The sequence below is a fragment of the Abramis brama genome (genome assembly GCF_963993115.1).
Source record: "Abramis brama genome assembly, chromosome: 15".
NCBI classification, from domain to species: Eukaryota; Metazoa; Chordata; class Actinopteri; order Cypriniformes; family Leuciscidae; genus Abramis; species Abramis brama.
The window spans coordinates 16,024,518-16,047,337 of record NC_139977.1 but is presented as its reverse complement, the minus strand read 5'-3'; the positions used below and the strand labels follow the sequence as shown (position 1 = coordinate 16,047,337).

The following is a 22,820-nucleotide window of genomic DNA, read 5'->3' as shown; positions in this document are numbered from 1 at the left end:
GATTAAGTAGCCAATTAGTGTTTATAATAAAATAAAAAAACATTGATAAAATAATATTAACTTTAAATGTAAAATAAAATAACACTGCAGTTAAAATTATAATCAAGAACATGTGCTTTGGTAGGCCTATGTTAATCAACACATCAAAATAAACAATGATTTAAAATGTAGCCTTAATTTTACAAAGTGAATACACCTAAGATTACAATAAAATCACACCTTTTAATCATAACATTAAATTTAATTACAAAATGTATAAACTTACGAAAATAAATAAGAAATAATCAATACATTAAAAATAAAAAAAACACCAGAAAGCGTCACAAGGTTGCACATAACAGGTTTTATATCTATACTTTTTTTTGTCTGAGGTAGATAAAAGCTAGATTTTGGACAGTAGTGACAGAGGCCAACTTTCAGAGACACTCTTAATCGAATGCTGAAGTCTACACACAAGATCTTGTGTCTCGGCACTCGGCTCTACATGTCTTAATTTGTACGTCATTGGCATCTGCGCTTGAGATAGCAAACAAGGTAATTGTTTACTAGTTTTTCTTTAACCAAAGTACAGGCAATATACGGCATGTTAAAATTATAATTATATTCTGAAATAGTTTAACTTGGTACCATTAAGCCACGGTTCTTAAGTTTATGAAAATTACAGCTGGTTAGCAAGCAGCCCTTATAACGTTAGCTATCCTTCTAACCAGGCTTATGAGTATTTTTGTACGTTTGTCATAGTCCCCCACTGCTGCGAGCTTGAATCAGATTAGGAAGGGTGTTACATGCGCTTTTTTTCTACTCCATTTTGCTGCCATTTACCATATTGCCAACATATTACTCATACTTCTTTTGCAAGCTAGTTGGCTAAGCTAAAATGACCCATATTTGAAGTTTGCTGATGTCATTAGCTCAGGTTTAGTAACTCAGATGGTAAACCTTTAATCTAATCTGCAAGATATGTAGATATGGGGGAAATAATTCTTTGCTTTTAATTTTAAAGGCAGAAGTTCAACGATACCTGAAAACAAGATTAAGTTTGAAAAATAAGAAAGTTGGTAATATTTGCGAATAGTTTAGTGTTTTATTCAACTTTATTTCTGTCTTTTGTTTTTGTTTATAATATTGTACCCTTGTCTGTACTTGTAAACTTTTAAAACCTATACAAAATTAGAAAAAAAAAGGAAAAAGAATGCTAAAGAGAGTTAATAGTAATGATTTGAAATTCATTTTCTGCATAGGTTTGCTGGTAATAAATAAGATCTTAATATTATTATTAAATTCTTTATGAATATTATAAATTCTATATTCAGAGTACATCCGCTTTTTATTACTCATAGTCCAGAATCCTAATAAATGGAATTAAAAAGTCGTAATGTAAATATGCTGTTACTATTCAGTCTAAGAATTGCAAGGTAAACATTAATAGTAGGTTGTAACCTGTCAAGCTTTAACTCAAATGGAGTCTCTTGTGCTCAGGTCAAAGGACATTTCTATGTCCTCCGCAGTCCGGAGGAACGATGGACAACACTGGCTATTGCAGTGAGAGCTTCAACAGCCTGCAGAGCGGAACCAGCGATGAGGACATGGTGGAGATCGCAGGAGCCACGCTGGACTTTTCCAGCACAGATGACGTACCTCCTCTAGACCGGGACTATAGCTCAGGTGAGTGCCAGATCTACCCAAACTCAAGTGTTGTGTTTATAGTCAAATGAGACAAAGGGGATCGAAAATAGCCACAGTGACAATGATGATGTGGAGAGGTGACAATATATGTCATATTATTTCTCCAATGTAGTTGCCATCCTTATTCATTTTCATTCTTTTCTTCATTTTTATTGTCATTCATGAGATTCCCATAGTTTTTTCTCCTTCTCTCATCATTTGATATAGGTTTTGGGGGCAAATGTGTAATGAATAGGTCTCTGGTGTTTGTGTGTCTGTGAGAAAATAGTGGTGAGAATTCGCTGAGGTCACAACTTTGGTATTTGCCGCCCCCCCCTCACATAAATCCTTTTTATCAAAGAGATCAAAGTGTCCCCTCTAGTTTTTTCTATTGTAGCTAGTTTCATATTTTTACCGGTGTCAGGTTTTTACATCCATTCGTTTCCCTTGAACTTCCTCTAGTTGCTTTGTAGTGTCTGCTGTGTGATTTGCTACTTCCACACATTTTATGGTTTTTTTTTTTTTCACAAACACTAACATTTTGTGATTATCGCAACAAAAATGGGTTACTTTTATGTTGTACTCTTTGTGTCCTTATGCACACATCATGGCGTATTAATTAATATAAAATTAAGCTTTGTTTTCTAGAAGGTAGATAATTATTAACCATAGCTAGTTTTATTGCTGTGTTTTTTGTTGAGTAAGTTTATTTCCTGTTCTTGGTACTAGTAAAATCATTCTTATGAAAGTCACGTGAAGAACCGTGAACACTGGAACAGGAATGTGCACCACCTATGACTTACACTGCATAATAATAATAATAATATGTAAATGTTAATGCATAATCTGCTCACAAATAATGCTGCATTGAAATTTTATATATAATATTTAAAAATATTTACTAGTAGTAGTGATATATATTTAATAAATAATAATAAATGATTAAAATATACATCGGAAATGAAGTGAATGGAGCCACTGTGCACAACCGTTCAAAAGTTTGGGGTCAAATTTCTTTTTTAATACCTTTATTTAGCAGGGATGCATTAAATTGTTCAAAAGTGACAGTAAAGACATTTGTAATGCTATACACAAGATTTCTATATTGAATAAATGCTGTTCTTTTGAACTTTCTATTCATTAAATAATCTTGAAAAAAATGATCACAGTTTCCTTTCCACAGAGATATTAAGCAGCACAACTGTTTTCAATAATAAGAAATGTTTCTTGAGCATCAAATCAGCAAATTAGAATGATTTCCTAAGGATCATGTGACACTGAAGACTGGAGTAATGATGCTGAAAATTCAGCTTTGATATATTTTAAAATCACATTTTAAAATGTATTAAAATAGAAAACTGTTATTTTAAATTGTCATAATATTTCACAATATTATGACTGTTTTTACTGTTTTTTGTTGTTGTTTTTTTATCAAATAAATGCAGTCTCGGTTATCATAAGAGACTTCTTTCAAAACCATACAAAAATCTTTTGAATGTCCATTGTTGTGCATAAGAGAGTTGATTTTGATGACATTATCCCAGCCCTTGACTTCTGACATGAATAATTCCTTGTTCAACAAAAGCAGGTTTAAGTGACAAGTGCAAATCCAGGTCTTCAGGCCCCTCTGGTCTTTTTGGTAGAAAATGTTTCAGATAAAGGGCTCTTGTGATCATTTATGGTCACACCTAAGGCCTATAACTGTCACAACTTGTTATTTATTAGCACTTTTAACCTGCATGTATATATCTTTTTTGTTTATCTGTGCAGGTGGTTCATATGGAGCTGGGCCTAATGGGGTTCCTAAACTGATGGATTTACTAGATGAGCCAGTGCCTGGGGTCGGCACATATGAAGATTTCAACACCATCGATTGGGTCCGGGAGAAATCTAAGGACCGAGATCGCCACAGAGAGGTGACAATACTCAGTTGAATCTTTCTGACTTTTTAAACATCATCTTTCATTCACCCAAAAATGAAAATTATCCCAATACTGACACAGTCGGAGTTATATGTAAAAACATCCTGCCTCTTCCAAGCTTTATAATGGGAGTGAATAGAGCCTGAGGTTTTGAAGCCCAAAAAAGTGCATCCATCCATCATAAAAGTAATCCGTACGACTCCAGGGGGTTAATAAAGGCCTTCTGAAACGAAGCGGTGCGTTTTTTGTTAAAAAAAATCCATATTTATAACTTTATATACTATAATCACAGCCGTACGTTAGTCAGTCGAGTTCCGGTGGAAGAGTGACTTTTGACCCGACGCATAACGTATTGACAAACACAGAAGCGCAGAGGATAGAGCAAAACAAAACACTGGTCACAAATTAGAAGTTTTTATAGAGAAGTATTGGAGGAGCTTGAGTTTATTGCCTAGCCCTTTTTGTTTGGACTGGTAAAAGTTTTAAATATGGGTATTTGTCTTAAAAAAACGCACCGCTTTTCTTCAGAAGGCCTTTATTAACCCCCTGGAGTCGTACGGATTACTTTTATGATGTATGGATGCGCTTTTTTGAACTTCAAAATCTCAGGCTCTATTCATTCCCATTATAAAGCTTGGAAGAGCCAGGATATTTATAAATGTGTTTGGCTGAAAGAAGAAACTCATATACACCTAGGATGGCTTGAGGGTGATCAAATTATGGGATCATTTTCAACTATGCTCGGAAAGAAATGAATCTTGCATGTTGTGTATCCCGACCAATTAAAAACACTTGAGCTGTAGTGTATAAGCTTGTCACACATCATTCATTTGGCCAGAGTAGAACTGCCCCCCACCCCGTGTCTGGTTTCTCCTATAGTTTTTTCTGCCTTTCCATCACCCGAAAGAGTTCCTTGCCACAGTCACCTTTGGCTTGCTTAAGCCCTATTCGGATGAGACTAGTTTTCTAAACGACGTTTGAGTTACAATTCTTATCACTCGACGTCTGTGATTTCATGTGCCGATTCGGACAGGATTAACATCTCCATGTTTATTACAGAAGTGGGAGTGTGTGTTTTCTAGATGTGGCCATAACAGAAGCTCTGTGTCACGTATATGTCTTTTAATTTGTTATTTGTTGATATGATTTTAATTTATTATAATAAAAAAAAACATTTAAGTAAACTTCATGAGTTTATAGCAGTGGGTATTTATAAGAAATAAGTGAGCAGAGAAATCTGGACAAGTATCTTACTCTTTGCATTCGGACGGGATTGGATTTCTCAGAGGACCGTTGAGTTCGCCGAAAAACAGCAGGTCATTTGCCCTGGAATTTTTTACTGAGGTTGTGTGAGAAAAACACAGACGTAGCAGATTCAGACAGGATTAAAATCGCAAAGTACGTCTTTGAAACACAAATTTCTCCAACAGCGCCCTGAAAAACTAGTCCTGTCTAAAAAGGGCTTTAGTTGGGTTTTAAAAGACGTCATATTCAGTAACATCAGGCTGACTGTACTGACACTATCACATGAGAACAAAACTTGAACAATGGATTGGCCTGGATGATGACACTATTGTCTTCTGTAGAGCTGCTTTATAACTGAATCGAATTTGTTTCGTAATTGACAAATTTTGCAACAGCGACAGTTATGTGTATCAGTTATTGAGTGTATCGGTTATATGTGTGTATAACAGTTATTGAAATAAACTGAGCGAACACTGAACTGACTTGAGCTGAATAATGTTCATAATGACTCTTCCATCTTCTGTAGAGCTGCTTCACCACTGAATCTGAGTTTGTCTCGTAATTAAAGTTTGCATCATTGATTGTTATTTTCCTGTTTATTACGGTAAAGCTTATTTGAAACAATATGTATTATATAAAGCGCTATATAAATAAAGGTGACTTGACTGTCTGTGATCTTCTGTTTCTCTTCATGATAGATTGCTACTAAGAGTAAAGAGTCAACCTGGGCGTTGCTGAAAAGCATCAGTGACGCCTTCTCCGGCTGGCTTCTCATGCTGCTCGTGGGACTGATGTCAGGTTGGTTCGTCTCTATAATATTAAAGCAGAAGTATCATGAGGAGTGATTATAGAGCAAACACCTGGCCTTACCGTGATGTTTTATAGCATGTGCTGTTCTGTTTGATTCCAGGTGCCCTGGCTGGTGGGATCGACATCTCTGCCCACTGGATGACTGATCTGAAGGAGGGAGTGTGTCTGAACGGCTTCTGGTTCAATCATGAGCACTGCTGCTGGAACTCCAATGAGACGACCTTCCAGGAGAGAGACAAATGCCCTCAGTGGAAAAGCTGGGCAGAGCTCATCGTCGGCAGCAATGACGGCCCTTTCGCCTACATCATGAATTACCTGATGTATGTGTGCTGGGCGCTGCTTTTCTCCTTCCTGGCTGTATCGTTAGTCAGGGCCTTTGCCCCGTATGCCTGTGGCTCTGGAATACCTGAGGTAAGCTAAAGAATTTCAGTGCCTGTATAATATTTAATATTAGAATATCACATGTGAATATCACAGTTTTTGTTTGACCCTCTAGATCAAGACCATCTTGAGTGGGTTTATCATCAGGGGCTACCTGGGTAAATGGACTCTTATGATTAAAACCATCACCCTAGTGCTGGCTGTGTCATCTGGACTCAGTCTGGGCAAAGAAGGGCCTCTAGTCCATGTGGCCTGTTGCTGTGGAAACATCCTGTGCCACCTCTTCACCAAGTACCGCAAGAATGAGGCAAAGAGACGAGAGGTATGATGAGTAAATGTGATTGATGCCTTTTTACCCATTAGAAATCCCCCTTACATTTTTTTTTGTTGTTGAATTATATTATTATTATTATTCAATATGAATAAAGTAACAATAGATAATTTAGTTTTTTCATGACCAATTCATTTCCACCCATTCTATGTCTGAGAAATAAACATTTGGCTTTAAAGCAATAGTTCACCCAAAAATGAAAATTATCCCAATACTGACACAGTCGGAGTTATATGTAAAAACATCCTGCCTCTTCCAAGCTTTATAATGGGAGTGAACAGAGCCTGAGGTTTTGAAGCCCAAAAAAGTGCATCCATCCATCATAAAAGTAATCCATACGACTCCAGGGGGTTAATAAAGGCCTTCTGAAATGAAGCGGTGCGTTTTTTGTTAAAAAAAATCCATATTTATAACTTTATATACTATAATCACAGCCGTACGTTAGTCGAGTTCCGGTGGAAGAGTGACTTTTGACCCGACGCATAACGTATTGACAAACACAGAAGCGCAGAGGATAGAGCAAAACAAAACACTGGTCACAAATTAGAAGTTTTTATAGAGAAGTATTGGAGGAGCTTGAGTTTATTGCCTAGCCCTTTTTGTTTGGACTGGTAAAAGTTTTAAATATGGGTATTTGTCTTAACTTTTTATGATGGATGGATGCGCTTATTTGAACTTCAAAATCTCAGGCTCTATTCATTCCCATTATAAAGCTTGGAAGAGCCAGGATATTTATAAATGTGTTTGGCTGAAAGAAGAAACTCATATACACCTAGGATGGCTTGAGGGTGATCAAATTATGGGATCATTTTCAACTATCCCTTTAAGAAACACCCTTGTCATATCCAATATAATATGAACTTCCCTTATTCCTCTGTGTGACTAAAGACTATGATCCCTGTTTTTAACTTCTATCTCCCATCTGTCACTCCCTATAAATATTTGTTGCATTTGTTGTTACATTTTTGCGGCTTGCCGCTAAGGACATTCTAGTTGCCTGTTTTTGTGGTTTTCTGTTTTATACGTGACTCATTGTGAGAATGTTTTTATCGACATCATGAAGATGAGACCAAACATAAGATCACGTTTTATTTTGACATCTGAGGCCTTTGTTGATCCAAGTTAATCCTTGTTGTCTATTGCTTGACTTCTCATTCTCTGTGTGTGTGTTGATTAGGTATTGTCCGCCGCAGCAGCCGTTGGGGTGTCAGTAGCTTTCGGCGCTCCGATCGGTGGCGTTCTCTTCAGTCTGGAAGAGGCAAGCATGCTCCTAACAAACTTCTGTTTGCATACTCTCAGCATTATCTAGTGTCATTTGAATGAGCAGTCCCGCTCTCTCTTTTTCCTGTAGGTGAGTTATTATTTCCCCCTGAAGACGCTGTGGCGCTCTTTCTTTGCTGCGTTGGTGGCGGCCTTCACCCTTCGCTCCATCAACCCGTTTGGGAACAGCAGGCTGGTGCTCTTCTATGTGGAGTTCCACTCCCCTTGGCATTTGCTGGAGCTCATACCCTTCATCCTGTTGGGTATTTTCGGGGGGATCTGGGGAGCTTTCTTCATCCGCGCGAACATTGCGTGGTGCCGCCGGCGTAAGACGACTCGGCTGGGTCACTACCCTGTGCTGGAGGTGCTGGTTGTTACTGCGGTCACTGCTCTGCTGGCGTTCCCCAACAGCTACACCCGGATGAGCACCAGCGAGCTGATCTCTGAGCTGTTCAACGACTGTGGTCTGCTGGACTCCTCACAGCTGTGTAACTACGCCAACGTGAGCGTCACCAAGAGCAGCAGCGACGCTCTGCCCGACAGGCCCGCGGGACATGATGTGTACACAGCCATGTGGCAGCTCTCACTCGCCCTGATCTTCAAGATGCTCATCACCGTCGTGACCTTCGGCATGAAGGTACTGGGGCTTCCTTTCTTACATCCATCATCCATCCTGTCTTCCTTTCTTACATCTTTATTTCTGTCCTTTTTTACCATTCTTTCTTCCTTTCATCCATTTCTTTTTCTTTCTCTCATTCATTCTTTCTTTCTTTGTCTTTTTTCCATCCAATCTTTTTCTTTCCATTTCTTTCTTTAATTCTTTCTTTCTTTGTATTTTTTCTGTTCTTCCTTCTATCCTTCATCCATCCATCCTTTCCATCTATCCATTTCTTTATTTCTGTCCTTTTTTCATTCTTTCTTTCTTCCATCAATCCATCTTTCCTTCATTTGTTTCATCAATTTGTTTTTCTTTCTTTCTTTCTTTCTTTCTTTCTTTCTTTCTTTCTTTCTTTCTTTCTTTTTCTTTCTTTCTTTCTTTCTTCGTCCATCCATCCATCCATACATCCATACACCCTATCTTCCTTTCTTCCATCCATTTATTTATTTGTCCTTTTTACCATTATTTATTCCATCCATTCATCCCATTCTTTCTTTGTCTTTTTTCTGTTCTTCCTTCTTTCCTTCATCCGTCCATCATTTCTTCCATCTATCCATTTCTTTGTTTCTGTCCTTTTTTCCATTCTTTTTTTCTTTCTTTCTTCTATCCATCTTTCCTTCATTTGTTTCTTCCATTTCTTTCTTTCTTCATCCATCCATCCATCCTATCTTTCTTTTTCCATCCATTTCTTTATTTCTGTCCTTCTTTTTGCATTCATTAATTCTTCCTTCCATCCATTTCTTTCTTTCTTTCTTTCTTAATCCATTCTATCTTCCCTTCTTCCATTATCCACCCCTCCCTCCCTCCCTCTGTCTCCCAAGGTCTTGACACACTTTCCATTTCCTTTTTGAATAGTTTGATGTTTACACAGGCCGTTGTCTGTAGTGTCTTCTCCTGTGTGTTCCTCCAGGTGCCCTCTGGTCTCTTCATCCCCAGTATGGCTGTGGGAGCGATCGCAGGAAGGCTGCTCGGTGTGGGTATGGAGCAGCTGGCATATTACCACCACGACTGGGTAATCTTTAGAGGCTGGTGCTCACCTGGAGCGGACTGCATCACTCCAGGCCTTTATGCTATGGTGGGTGCCACTGCCTGCTTGGGTAAGAATCTTTTCAATTCTATTTAAACTCTATTCTGTCAAAAATGTGCCATTAGTGGCTTGTCCAGGTGCCTTTTTTCCAGGCCTGTCTTTCTTTCATAGGCGGTGTGACTCGTATGACCGTCTCTCTGGTGGTCATCATGTTTGAGCTAACGGGCGGTCTGGAATACATCGTACCTCTCATGGCTGCCACAATGACTAGTAAATGGGTGGCAGATGCTCTGGGTCGAGAGGGCATCTATGAGGCTCACATCCGTCTCAACGGCTACCCCTTCCTGGAGTCTAAGGAGGAGTTCAGCCACAAGACACTGGCCATGGATGTGATGCGACCTCGCCGTAGCGACCCCCCACTCTCCGTGATTACACAGGACGGGATGAGCGTGGAGGAAGTAGAGTCGCTCATCGCTGAAACGTCATACAGCGGCTTCCCTGTGGTCGTCTCACATGAGTCTCAGAGACTTGTGGGCTTTGTGCAGCGCAGGGATCTGGTCATCTCTATTGGTAAGAGATAACAGCTTTAGGGGGATTTTATTTATTTTTTCTTTCTTTTGCAGTTTTCAGACCACATTGTACATTGTTTGTCTTGTTCCGAAACAGGGACTTAAATTTTTACAATGTTGCAGTTTTTTATGGGTTCGTTTAATTTTCGCAAGGCAAGTCACATCATGACTGTCCTCTCGTTGGTCAGAGTGCACTGTTTAAATGTCAGGATTCTGCTCATAGTGGCATCCATCAAGATGGATTAACAAGCTCCATGGACTTTCTTTACACACACTTTTACGAATGTATATAAGCCTTCATTCCCACTCTAACTGATAACATGTATATAATCAGCATCCTAGTAATTAAGCAATTAGAGGACAGTTCAAGAGTAAATAATGTGCTTATCGACAGAATCAGACACTGCTGCTTTTTACGTGGTGACTTTTGGTTCAGCTTGGTACATGATCTGTTGTGTCGGATTGCTTTCTCAACACAAGCGAACCCCTCAATGTCCAACAAAACCCGACAAAGTGTCCGTTGCCGTCTGTCGCTGTCTGTTAGTGTGGTGTGAATTGGCCTTAAGACACCAAATAGTTTTTTGTTCATACAATTATAGTCGTTGTTTTGCACATTTCATTGTATGGATAAAAACGTTGAAACATTCTTCATTCTTCTTCAGCAGTTACACAGTAGAAAGTCATACAGGTTAGGACGGATATGAGGGCCCTAGTTTAGTGAACTATCCCCTTCTATTACTGTATTATTATAGGGCTCATGTGAATTATAGGTCTCTCATGAGAAGGTTTATTATTCTCCATTCCCTCTGGCAGAAAATGCTCGTCAGCGGCAGGAAGGTGTGGTTAGCGCCTCCCGAATTTTCTTCACTGAATACACACCTCCACAGCCACCCAACAGCCCTCCCCCGTTGAAGCTTCGTGGTATCATGGATCTCAGCCCATTTACCGTAACAGACCACACTGCCATGGACATTGTGGTGGACATCTTTCGCAAGCTGGGTCTGCGCCAGTGTCTCGTCACTCACAACGGGTAAAAGCTTGGTTCGCTTAGCTTAGTTTTACAGTTCTGAAAAATATTTTCGAGTGTGTCCATGATTTACATACATCAGAAGATTCACGTTAGCTCAATATAATTATCTGTTCCTGTTTCCCACAGGCGTTTACTGGGCATCATCACCAAAAAAGACATTCTGAAACACATGGCCCAGATGGCCAACCGAGACCCTGACTCTATTCTCTTCAACTGAAGTGCCAAACTGGCTGTCATGAAACACCAGCTAGTTTGAAACAACCCACTGGGCAGAAAACACCAGTCTGGCCAAATGATTTGCACTACAGAACTGCCAGTACTGGATTTGCGTCCATTCACACTGTGAATCCATTTTTAGGGCCTCATTGGTGCAGGCACTACAACTTCAGGATGGAGAACCTTCAGAAGTGTTCTATGCACTCCAGCAAATAGCTTAAGAGGTGGGACTGAGTGCAACCAAGTCTTGGTGTTTGCAAATAGCCACCCTATCTTAACATCAAAACATATCACAATATATACCACACAGACAAGTGACGAAACAGTGGAAATCATAACATTTTGTAGCATTACTCTGTTTAAACACATACATTCACCTACCTTGGTTTTAGATTTTATGAGGCAGTTTTTTAGTGATATCAATCATTGCATATTTTTCTTCCACTATGCGATGGATGTTAATCATCAGTTAAAACCTTTGTTTGTTGTTTACATGTTCATGCACATTTTTAGTAATTTGAAGGAGCACTTGCAAGTATTCCAGCATCTAAAAGCTCTCGGGCTAAATGATCTCAATTATTTTTTTGAGTGTTAACAGTTTATGATGATGATTCAGTTTCCTCATTTTGTCAAGTCTTTGCTACATTTCCAGATTTTGTAATCAGTCATAAGCAGCACTGTGCAGTTTCTGCCTAGCGATGATGCATTAAAAGACTCATTATGTATATGTTTGCATATTACATGCACTTTTCAAAATTACAACTTCATTTTTACACTACCATTTAATAGTTTGGGGTTGGTAAGATTTTTCATGTTTTTTGAAAGCAGCCACTTATGCTCATCAAGGCTGCATTTAGTTGTTCAAAAATACAATAAAACAGTAACATCGTGAAATACTACTGCAATTCCTGTGATGACAGCTGAATTTTCATCATTACTCCTGTCTTCAGTGTCACATGATCCTTCAGAAATCATTATAATATGCTGATTTGCTGCTCAAGAAACATTTCTTATTATTAATGTTGACAACAGTTGCTTAATATGTTTGTGGAAACCATGGTACATTTTTTTTATGTGATGACTAGAATGTTAAAAAAACAGCATTAATTTGAAATGTAAATCTATTGTAACATTATATGTGTCTTTACAGTCACTTTTGATCAATGTAATGCATCCCTCTAAAATTGAAGTATTATATTATTTTTAAAAAATCGTACTGACCCCAAACTTCTTAACAATAGTGTATGTAGTTATCAAACATTGTGCTCTTAAAACCACTGTTAAAACTACAGAGTATGTAGCATTTCCCTATGCAAGTGATTTTTGGACAATATGAACATGCGATTAATGCAAATGCATTACATTATACCATTAAGTCAGTAAGTAGAAGTCAGATTTGCCCTTTAATTCTGAATGGCTTCTGTTAGCACACTCTCTAATTATCCATTCATTAACATTTTCTGAGGCTCGACTTAATGGTGCCCAAGTTTTCTCCATTTACAAATGCTCTTTGTATGCATTGCATGTACCATTTATATTCCTATCACGTGCATGTCCAAATGTAACCCGAGCATGCAAAATGTAGTCATCTGAATTGTGTAATTTCATGATATGCATACGAACCCAGATGTTTCCATTTTAATGTTAAAGCCTGCATCTATCTGGTTCAACCTCTTTTAATCATTTGAATTTCTCTGCTAGCCTACCAAACCACTATGTTAATTCACAGTGGGACATAAAATGAATGCTAAGACCTTTATAAACTGTACTTGAAACTCCTCCGGTGGCTCAATTGGTTGGTTGGTTCTCAGTCCTTAAATAACTTCCACAGTATTTCCATTTTTTTTAATCAAAATATTAACGGCCACTTTATTAAGAACATCTTAGAGCATTGTGTACTACTTTTATTTGAAAATAATAATAATAATAATGTAATAGAAGCCAGAAATCATTTGTTGGGTGCTTTGTACTTATTGTTTAAATTATGTAAACTTTTTTGTTATTTCAGCATTATCCATTGGTGTTAAATATGAATGTCACATTATCATTGTAATTTATTCATAAGCACTACATGAAATAAAATTACATGTAACATGCTCTTCAGTGTTTCTTTTCTGTGTGGATTGTGAGATTTGGTGATGAACTTTCTCCTTTGTTGTTTCTTGAAATTACTGAAAAAATGTTCCCTGGATCAGAATTGAGATTTTAGAGAAATTAACAGGTTACGCTCTTGTCCTAGATATTTCAGTTTGGAATAAAAACAAAAAAGGACATTATTTAACAAAGGTTAGATTCACTTTGGCTTGTTTTGAAAAATATGAGTCATGTGATGTCTCACTCTTAATCTTCCCCATGTTGGCTCTAGATTATTTGCTAGACTTTTACTTCAGACATAAGTGAATGACACATGTTTGACTCATAATACAGTATGGGTGGCTTAGTGCTTAGTGAAACAAACCAATTTCCTAAATTAGAGACTTCTCATCCGTGGGTGGTCATACTCCTTTTAGGAAAGAATGAACAATATAAACATAACATTTATTTAAAAGAAGAAAAAAAAAAACCATCAAAAGAAGCAGTCTATTAATCTGGCATGGTTTGTATGCACTTTTAGTAGCAGCTTGCACAACATTTTGTGCATTTGTTCAAGGTAAAAAGTCTTAATTTTAAGGAATTATTTTTATGTGGTTAAATAGTGAAGGTCATTGTCATCATTTTCAGGTCTTCCAAATGTTTAACGTCAGGTTTGTCTTCATAAAGCCCTCACAGATTTTCTCATGATCTGCCCATTCAGATGGGAGTCACTCTTGTTAATGAAGCCTAAATGTCCATATAAAACTCAGGCCAAATGGTCTTCCTCATCAAAGACCACAATAACAAGATGGTTTTCTGAAAAATAAGAGTTGTTTGCTCATCACAGAGCCATTTGAACCCATCAGATTGTGGAGTATCTGTGCTTCCCTCTCTTCATGGTTCCCATGTGGGGCCCTCAGACTGAAACAATTTCCCTTGGAATGAGACCACAAGCCCCAACTGCTTCCCTCAGAGGTCAAACAGGAAGGCCCCGAAGTAGCTGGAGGAGTCTTCTGCATACACAGCTGTGGGAGAGGACACCGAGATGAAGATCTCATCACCTGCACGAAGTTCAAACAGGCCGCCCTGGTAGATGGAGTGAAGGGCGTTCTCGCTGTCTGGAGACCAACATTTGGTGCCCACACCCTTCAGGAGCTGAATAGGCCGAGCATAGGCAGTCTTCTTGTAGACACACTGCACCACCTGGTGGCTGACAGATCCAGAGTGGTAACTGTCCATGGAGAGGGTGAGATAACGGAAGTAGACTTGGGCGTACAGGTAGTAGCGGCCTGCGCTGGGAATACGCAGGCGGCCGTTGGACACGGTCATGTTGTGCAGGTGGGAACCAAAACTTTGGTTCCCCCAGGAACGGACAGGATGGCGACAGGACTGGTGAAGGTCGGTCTGGGGGGTCAAAGATGTCGTACCTGGTATAGTAAGGAAGAAGATGCAACAGAACTTGATCACCTCAGTGAAGAGAAACATTGCTCATTCCTGGTTCTGCTGAAATTTGTTTTTGACCACAACAACGCATTTGTGGAACACATTTTTTTTTTGGTGAGATATCTGTTCAGTAAAGAGTCAGACATGTTTTGTTATGTTACTGAATTCCTATTGGTAGTGGTTTGTAGTGTTGTTTCCAGAAGATTGTTTTTGCTGACCTAAGTAAAGGCCTTTGTAATGCACACACCCAAACATGCTGGCAAACTCACCCTGCAGTCCACTGTCTCTGAGAGTAAGATGAGCTGACGGCCGTGGGCTGCCAGTGGTGAGTAATTTTGTACGTGGAGGGATAGCGACTCTTTCTGAAAAACAGTCGAGAACAAAGAGCGAACGAGTCAAAGCAACTCATATAAACTCATTAAAAAAAATATAGATTACTGAATTTTAAAAGAGACTGTAGGTTAGTTCAGGCAACAGTAGAAAGATGTTCTTTAATCGATGAGGAAAACACTTGAATTCCTGTGGTTTCATGTTACCTTGAAAGGTGTGTTTGGAGATTATGTTTTCTGTAACCTAAAAGAGACCAAAAAAAAAAGAATATACTCAGGTCTGTTGGAAAAAAGCATTAAAAAAGTAATTTCTGCTACTAGGGTTGAAAAAAGTGGTAAACTTCACTAAAGCATTTTCCACATTCAAGTCCATGACAGAAAGACAATCCAGCTCTTTTCTGGAACACCGGAATGGAACAATCACATTAAATCCACAGATGAGACAGAACAAGCTTCAATGTGTGTGTGAACTGAACCTAAAGGCCCTGATATACTCACGGCAAAGTTCTTTTTTGTTCTTTGTTTAGGGGTAAAACGGCGTTCGAAATACGCGAGCAGCGATACCGTTATCAAAACATCTGAAGCCGCACACACGGCTGACAGCAACGGTTAGATGAATATGTAAATCTGTGCTGTGCGCTTTCCTCTCACTCAATAACAAAAAAAACACACAACAAAATTGAGAAAACAGCGAGCATTTTAACAAAGCATAAGAAAAGTATCTGTTCATAGCATAGTGGATATGTTTGCACAAGCTCTACGGCACTCCAGTAAAGTCACGTCACGCTTATTTCTATAGCACTTTATACAATAGATAGCTGAAAATCTAGCAGCTTTGCCATTTTAAACATGAAAAACAGAGTCAGTGTCTTGTTTCATCAGAAGTACAACTTTTCTACTGTAAAGCTGCTCTCCAGTGTGTTCATGGTCCATGAACACATGGTAGTATGAGGTTGTTTAGCAAGCCGGAGCGAACTTTTCCAGAAAGTTCGCTTTGGCAAGCTGTTTCGAACTCCAAAACGAACATCGTTTCGGCCTAATTTTGTTCTGTTCGTTCGTTGATTTCGCTAGAAGTATAAGGGCCTTTACACTAGTGTTGTAGATGCAGCATTACACAAAATTTAAAATCATCAGCTATTGTATAATGCGCTATTCACAATCAGCCATGACTGATTTATTCAGTGAGCTATAGTGCCCAATAATAGGGGGATTATGGAGGTAAAGCGAGTAGTATTCAGCTAATCATGTGATCTCAATATGGCCGCCCCCATGAGGAGATCCACTCCATGTTAAATAAACAACTTTTATTAGGTTACTGATATGACTGGTCTTAGCTTTTTCAAATATACTATTCATTTCTTAAAGTTTTTGAGTAAAAAGGAATGAGTGCAATTTTTAAAAAAAACTTAGTTGATTGAAAATTGCTTACAAGTGACCAGGGGTCTCATTTATAAAACTGTGCGTAGGAACCTTACTAAAAGTGTACGTGCGCCCGAAAGCCAAAAATGACGTACGCAAAAAAATATTCAGACTTATAAAACCGTTCGTACGCCAGCACCTGCGCAGAATTCACTTTATAAATCCCAGTCAGCGGAAGATTGTGCGCACATGCGTCTCCACCCCGAAATAACCATATATGGAGCTTACAACGCCTAGTTTTACTATGCATATCCTCATCTGCATATCATTTGCATATGATCATTCATCCACGTGATAACGTTTAATGGTACAAGACACATTACATTAATAAAAATCATGTACTTGCCTATCCTTGTCTTGTTTTTGAATACATAAATCAAATAGTGTAAAATTCATTTCATCTTTTCCACTGGCTGAATAGTATTTTTAATTGATTTATATTTTTGGAAACAGATAGGCCTTGGGCATTATTTGCACGAAACTGTTTTCTCAGACAATCTTGTATTATCTTGATAAGCAATTATCTCTGTGGTTAAAACATTAAAACACAGCACGCCACAGAAAAAGTGTTCAAAAACATCGCATCCGCAACAAATATTTCTATTGATTGAATTCGAATATAAAAAATGTTGTAACTTCTCAGTAATGATTTCATGTTTAAGTGTTCTCCATTAATTTGAATGGCATATTTAATCTAAATGTTTATATCAGAAGTAAAACATAGTTTAAATCATTATTTTATTTATTTAAACTGTTATTTGCGTCAGTTTCACTAAACGTCTCAACACGCTCGCTGGCGAGGACATTTAAGAAGAGATTTGCTTCAAGTGACAGGCTTGGTGAGTGAAATTATATTTGTATTATCTTGTATTTTTTCTTTAGATTTTCTGTCTAAAAGTGAACAAAAAGACGCTTAACTCCAGATCACCATCGGTGTCGCCAAATTGCTCCATCTCCAAAACGTTCGTACGCATGGGTCAGAGTTCAGGTGCAGGTGCGCAAATTTTCCCGTCAAGTTTGTTTTTATAAATCACAACTTATGCGTCGGAAGTGGCGTACGCCTCTTTCAGGGCCTGTTTTGTGCGTACGCAACGGTTATAAATGAGCCCCCAGAAATCTGTTAAATAACTTAGTTTTCAGAGGAAGCAATGCTGAATGCTTTTGTGTGTTAAAGGTTCCCAGGGCTCTGTGGTTTTCTGCAGCTACTTTCCCACTGGTATTGTGCATATCCAAAGGGTCCAAATGCCATTGAAAATGCCATAAACAGACTCATTCCCATTTATACAGTAGACATCAGTGATAAGAATCAGAGCATGCTTTTGCTGCACTTACATGTTTAATGTGCTTTCAAGTCTAAAAGAATTATATGTAACATCTTTGTAGGATTTCTTGGATAATATAAACATTCTACCAGTTTCAAAGCTTGGCAAAAGGTTCAAAGCAACCGTGTGGGAGAAATAAATCAGTAAAACTTTATGTTGGATTGTTTTAAATAAGTCCCTCAGCATTTCTTTGCATGTTTTATTAAGAAATGCCGTATCTCTTTACCTTGGAGATGTAGGCTTTGAGTCCTTCAGCTAGTTTAATGCATGGCTCCCCAAAGAGCTGAACCAGGTCATCAGGTACATCCTGTTCCTTCTCCATAGCGTTCAGAAGACCAAGACACCTCAGCTCCTCCACCACACCTTCTGTCCGAGCCTGTCGATGACACCGATCTCAATTCACCAGTCCACTTAAAAATATTTGATGTCTCCTCATGTGATGAAACATCCTAAACAGCTTTCTTTCTCAGGAATACATTACAAAACTTTCATAACTCAAATATGAATTTAGCTTTACAGTTATATAATGCACAAAAAAAACATTAAGCAACCTGGTTCCCTGAGAAGGTAAACGAGACGCTGCGTCACGCACGGTGTTGACATTATGAGAATGCTCCACGTGAACCGGCCTTTGAAGTACATGTGCATACACGCCAGTCTCTGATTGGCTACGGCAGTCGGATGACATCACAAGCATGCTGAAAGTCTATAAATGGGCGCCTGAACAACACAGCATTAGCTCCAGATTGTCTGAAGGAAGGCATGCCTGAAGTATGGCAACAAACATCTTTTGAGCAACCCTCAATTCTACTCAAGGAGAAATAATAGCAGAGGTAATTTCAGGAGATCTGGCGAGACCACCCCGAGAGTAGAACACCCATGGCATCTCTAAAAATCACATGCTCTAGATCAAAAGTGGAAGCGTGTTAAACATCTGGAGGGGGTGAGAAAATGAAAACATCTGGAGATAGTGGGATGCCCATGGCGATAAGAACCACTTCTCTCTCTAAAGTGTCCTATTACCGAAAGACTTTCACCGCAGAACCACTAGAGAAGCACTCTACCTGTTAGACAGGTATCCTAGGGCCCTCGTCGGCTGATGGTTGCCTTTACCTCACAGTTCAAGCAAGGGAATGCTAAATGCATAATATACACCTACAAAATGTGCTGGAGGGAGGACAGAGAGTGGGTCGCTAATGGCAGTTAAATCCACTCTTTTTATGCTCTGTCATTTACTTTACTCCTCGCGAACCGTCAGGAAATGTGTTAACATAGTTCCCACCAGTATGTCCTTACTATCACCTCCAGGTCCTTGCTGGAGTGGTGACAGATGAGGGAGTGGGATGCTATTAGCAGTCATGCCCACTCTTTCTTTTCTGTTAACAGCACCTTCTCTCACACATCACAAGGAAAGTGCAAAATACTGCTTCCATAATCCATGTATTGGAGTAGGGAAAATGGGGAACTACTATGTCCACTTTCCTCTTCTGGGAACAGACCATTCGAATGTTATTACATAGGAAGCGCATTGAAAGCTTCCTCTCTACTCTAAGTACCGGGAGATGGTGATAGATGAGGAAGTGGGACGGGAGTGGCGGTATTGCCCACTCTCCTCTTCTGTTCAGGAAATGACACATTTTCTAAACCCACACTAGCAATCTTTGCTTGGACACTTCACAAAAGTCCTGAAGACAAAAGAGTTGATGACATGTTGTTCAGGCGGCCTTTTATAGATTGTCAGCGCGCTTGTGACATCATCCGACTGCCGAAGCCAATCAGAATTTGGCGTGTATGCACACATGCTTCAGAGACCGGTTCACAGAGAGCGTTCAAATAGCTTCAACACCATGACGCAGCGTTGAAGTTCTTCGAAAGGGAACTTGGTGACTTTTTTTAGATATGTAAAAAAAAAAAAGTTAACTTTTTTTAGACACTTCATTCAGTGAACTTCATTCTTCATAAAATAACTTCATTCAGTGGTCATAAAAAGTCCCACCTTGGCTGAAACGAATGGGAAAGACCCTACCAGAGAGAATTTTTTTAAATAAGTTTGAATACAATCTATATCTGCCACAAAGTTGAACAAATACTAACAGAAATGAAGGAGTGAAGCTGTAAAACATCCAAAGTGCAAAAAAAAAACTTTTTTAAGTATAAAATCTAGAATTCTCACAGCAGGAAGCTGCATAAAAACACTTTAGCCATCTACTGGCCTTTATTGTCATAACATTATTTATTTTTGTCTGGACCCAATACATGATAAATTCTCATATTTTCTTCATGTCTCAACTTATAGAAGTGTATACTTTTACTAAAGTAAAGTTCCAAAAGCTTGTGTATTTGCTTAATACAAATGATGGTGAAATAGAGACATTTACATAAACTAAAATAAATAAACCTAAAAGTACACAAAAAGTGCATCATTTTATTGTTACTATTTCAGGAAAGTTAGTGAAAGCTTAGAAGGGTTAAAGAACAAAATAATAATATGAGGAAATTATATCAGAAAATTGCCTTTTCTAGTTACGATAATACTGTGCTCTACATACTTGTACTATAGCCACACACACTAAAAAAGCAGAAGCCTTAGGGGGAAGGCTTACCGCAATGGAAAACTATTTAGACAGAGCCCAGTCCTTATGATAAGAAAAAAATGGCTACGGTACAGATATTTGAAGTTCACTAAGGCTTTCTGCATTTGACTTTTTTTTCACAGTATAATTGTTTTCAGAGCCCCTTGTGTATTGTGTCTAACTCATCACATGTGACCCAAACTGCAAAACCCTCGCACTCAAAACCACTGACCTTGAGCGCTCATAAAGGAGAGGATTTCTAAGTAATTAATTTGCTAATTAAATCTGACAGCATTCCTCTGATTTAATTAAAATTTAGCCGAGAGCACAAATCTTTCTTTATCTTTGAGGGGAGTTTCATAGACCACTTTCAGCCTTGTTTTAAAGTCCTTTACCAATGATTTTATTATAACTTTTTGGAGAGATACATTACAGCGATGTTATTAATGTTATTTTAATGAATACTTAAAACATGTAAATGCTAAAAGGGCACATTTGATTGTTTCAGCAGCCAATAGAGGAAAAAATTATTTACTGAAACAATATTAATAACACATAAAACCATTAATATTCAGTACATTATGCAAACTTGCCCCACAGGATATTTTCAGTCAAGAGTTTGACAACTTTCCCACATAATACATAAAGAAGGTGTCAGAATACAAAGGACACCATCCAAAGAGCTTTTAGTGGAGTTTGAAAGCCTGAGATGATTTCAATACAAGCTTTAGTAAAGAATTCATCAATTCTACTGTATGTGCAAAATGTATTGACTGATTCTTTGTATCAGAATGCATTATGACAAAGACCCATGACCTAATTCTTGTGGTAGCTAAATTAATGCAGTAATAGGCTACCCATCCCAAGACTATAGTCAAAGAAAAAGCAGTGCTGACAATGAAAACTTGTAAACTTGATACCAAGATGACAGCATGTCAGCCTGCAGGGGTATGAAAGAGCTTTCCATAAGATCTCCATTATGATTTGCCTACAAGAGTTCCAGTTCTGAAGAATGTTAGCCTACATGTGGAATGGTTTTCACAGACAATATAGTTTGATACAGACAGTGCATAAATTGTTCCACAAGTCACTATTAATAATAATATCAATAGCAATATAGGTAACACAACTTTTTGCTGCATGCAGTTTTACCTGTGCCATTGACATGTTCAAGTATATGAAGAGTCCAGTGGTCGAGGCAACTTGAAGGACAATCACGATTACAACAACCGTCGTCACCCACATCCTGGAAGGCACTTCGAGACGACTTTTGGGCTGAACCATGATGAATGAGCTCGATTCGCTGCTTACAGATTGTAAATATTCGGAGTTGCCTTCGGATGCCGCGGCATTCCTGTCGAATGACTCCATCACGCGCTGAGGAGGGGCTGCAGAGTCCATGTCCATCTCTACGACTAACTAAAGAAGTTTGATTTTACCTACCACCACAGACAAGGAGTCCAAGGAGACAAATAGGTTTGAATGACAAGAATATCATCTTAGAGGCAAAATGAGGTTCCAGTAAATCCTGCGTTTTAGTGAAAATAAGTTAGCGGCGTAGCTGTAAAAACACGCTGCAGCGCGGAATAACAACTGAAAGAGTTTGACGATGGACTGGCAATATCATCCGCTCTCCATCCTGCCCTCTCGTTTTTCATTTGACACCTCCTCGTGCCTCCAATTATTATTACCTGCTGTTTGTTACATCTGCTGTAGCCTGCACTCTGTTTTCCACGCTGTGTAGAGGCTGTAATAAAATAATAATAATTATAAATAATAAAACAGTAGTCTAGCACATAAGCTACACAATAGTAACTGATGTAGGCTACTAATCTTGATTACGTAATCAGATTCAAACGATTAAGTAAAAACTTAAATTAGATTAAATTGGCCTGGTTTCACAAACCGTTCTTAGATTAAGACAGGAGTAGTTAGATTTAGACATTTAAGTAGCTTTTATACTGGTGTGCATCTTGAGACAAAACAATCACACTGACATAAGATATTTTTTCAGGTTAGACAGCTCAAACATGCATTTTTAAAATAGGCTACTCGTTATCAGACTAGTTACTTTTTTATTTATTAGGCCTACATGATTACATTCACACAATGGCAGTAAATAATTCTATTGTTTCTCCATAATTATTTTTCATGTTAAAAAAAAAAAAAAAAAATTATATTGCTTATACATTCAGAAAGTCTTCTAGTTTTGTGAAATTGCACACACAGACCGGCTACTATTCATGTGCCTATAATTACATGGAAAACTGAGAGGCCACACAAAGCATTTGACCACTGGATTTACAGAAATCATTTCTCAACATTGCATATCGAATAAACTCCTGGTGAACACACTGATTATTATTTGAATTATAACTCAGTCATTTAACCATGTACATTGCGATGTGTTTGTAAGGCTTTTGTCTTTCAAACACATTTTTATTATAATTTGTATTATTTTAAAATTGTATGATTTATTATTAGCTTTTCATTAAACTAACAAACCCCCTGCAGTTCCTTCATGAACACCAGTTTGGGAAACCCTGA

At 38.3% G+C, this 22,820-nt stretch overlaps 2 protein-coding genes across 2 annotated transcripts; one reads left to right on the top strand and one right to left on the bottom strand.

The window, feature by feature from the left end:
* Positions 1–469: 469 nt before the first annotated feature.
* On the top strand, positions 470–13,211 carry clcn5a (chloride channel, voltage-sensitive 5a). The gene is made up of 12 exons (XM_084136815.1): positions 470–534; positions 1,480–1,665; positions 3,436–3,581; positions 5,531–5,630; positions 5,743–6,053; positions 6,139–6,345; positions 7,532–7,612; positions 7,706–8,251; positions 9,183–9,369; positions 9,471–9,869; positions 10,682–10,898; positions 11,025–13,211. The coding sequence occupies exons 2-12, from the start codon at positions 1,521–1,523 to the stop codon at positions 11,113–11,115; spliced, it is 2,430 nt and encodes an 809-aa protein (XP_083992941.1). The 5' UTR covers positions 470–534; positions 1,480–1,520; the 3' UTR covers positions 11,116–13,211.
* On the bottom strand, positions 13,204–21,933 carry tnfsf10l3 (tumor necrosis factor (ligand) superfamily, member 10 like 3). Its single transcript, XM_084136816.1, has 5 exons — positions 21,426–21,933; positions 17,927–18,076; positions 15,167–15,203; positions 14,900–14,992; positions 13,204–14,614 (listed from the first exon to the last, which is right to left on the bottom strand). The coding sequence occupies exons 1-5, from the start codon at positions 21,678–21,680 to the stop codon at positions 14,157–14,159; spliced, it is 993 nt and encodes a 330-aa protein (XP_083992942.1). The 5' UTR covers positions 21,681–21,933; the 3' UTR covers positions 13,204–14,156.
* Positions 21,934–22,820: the final 887 nt, after the last annotated feature.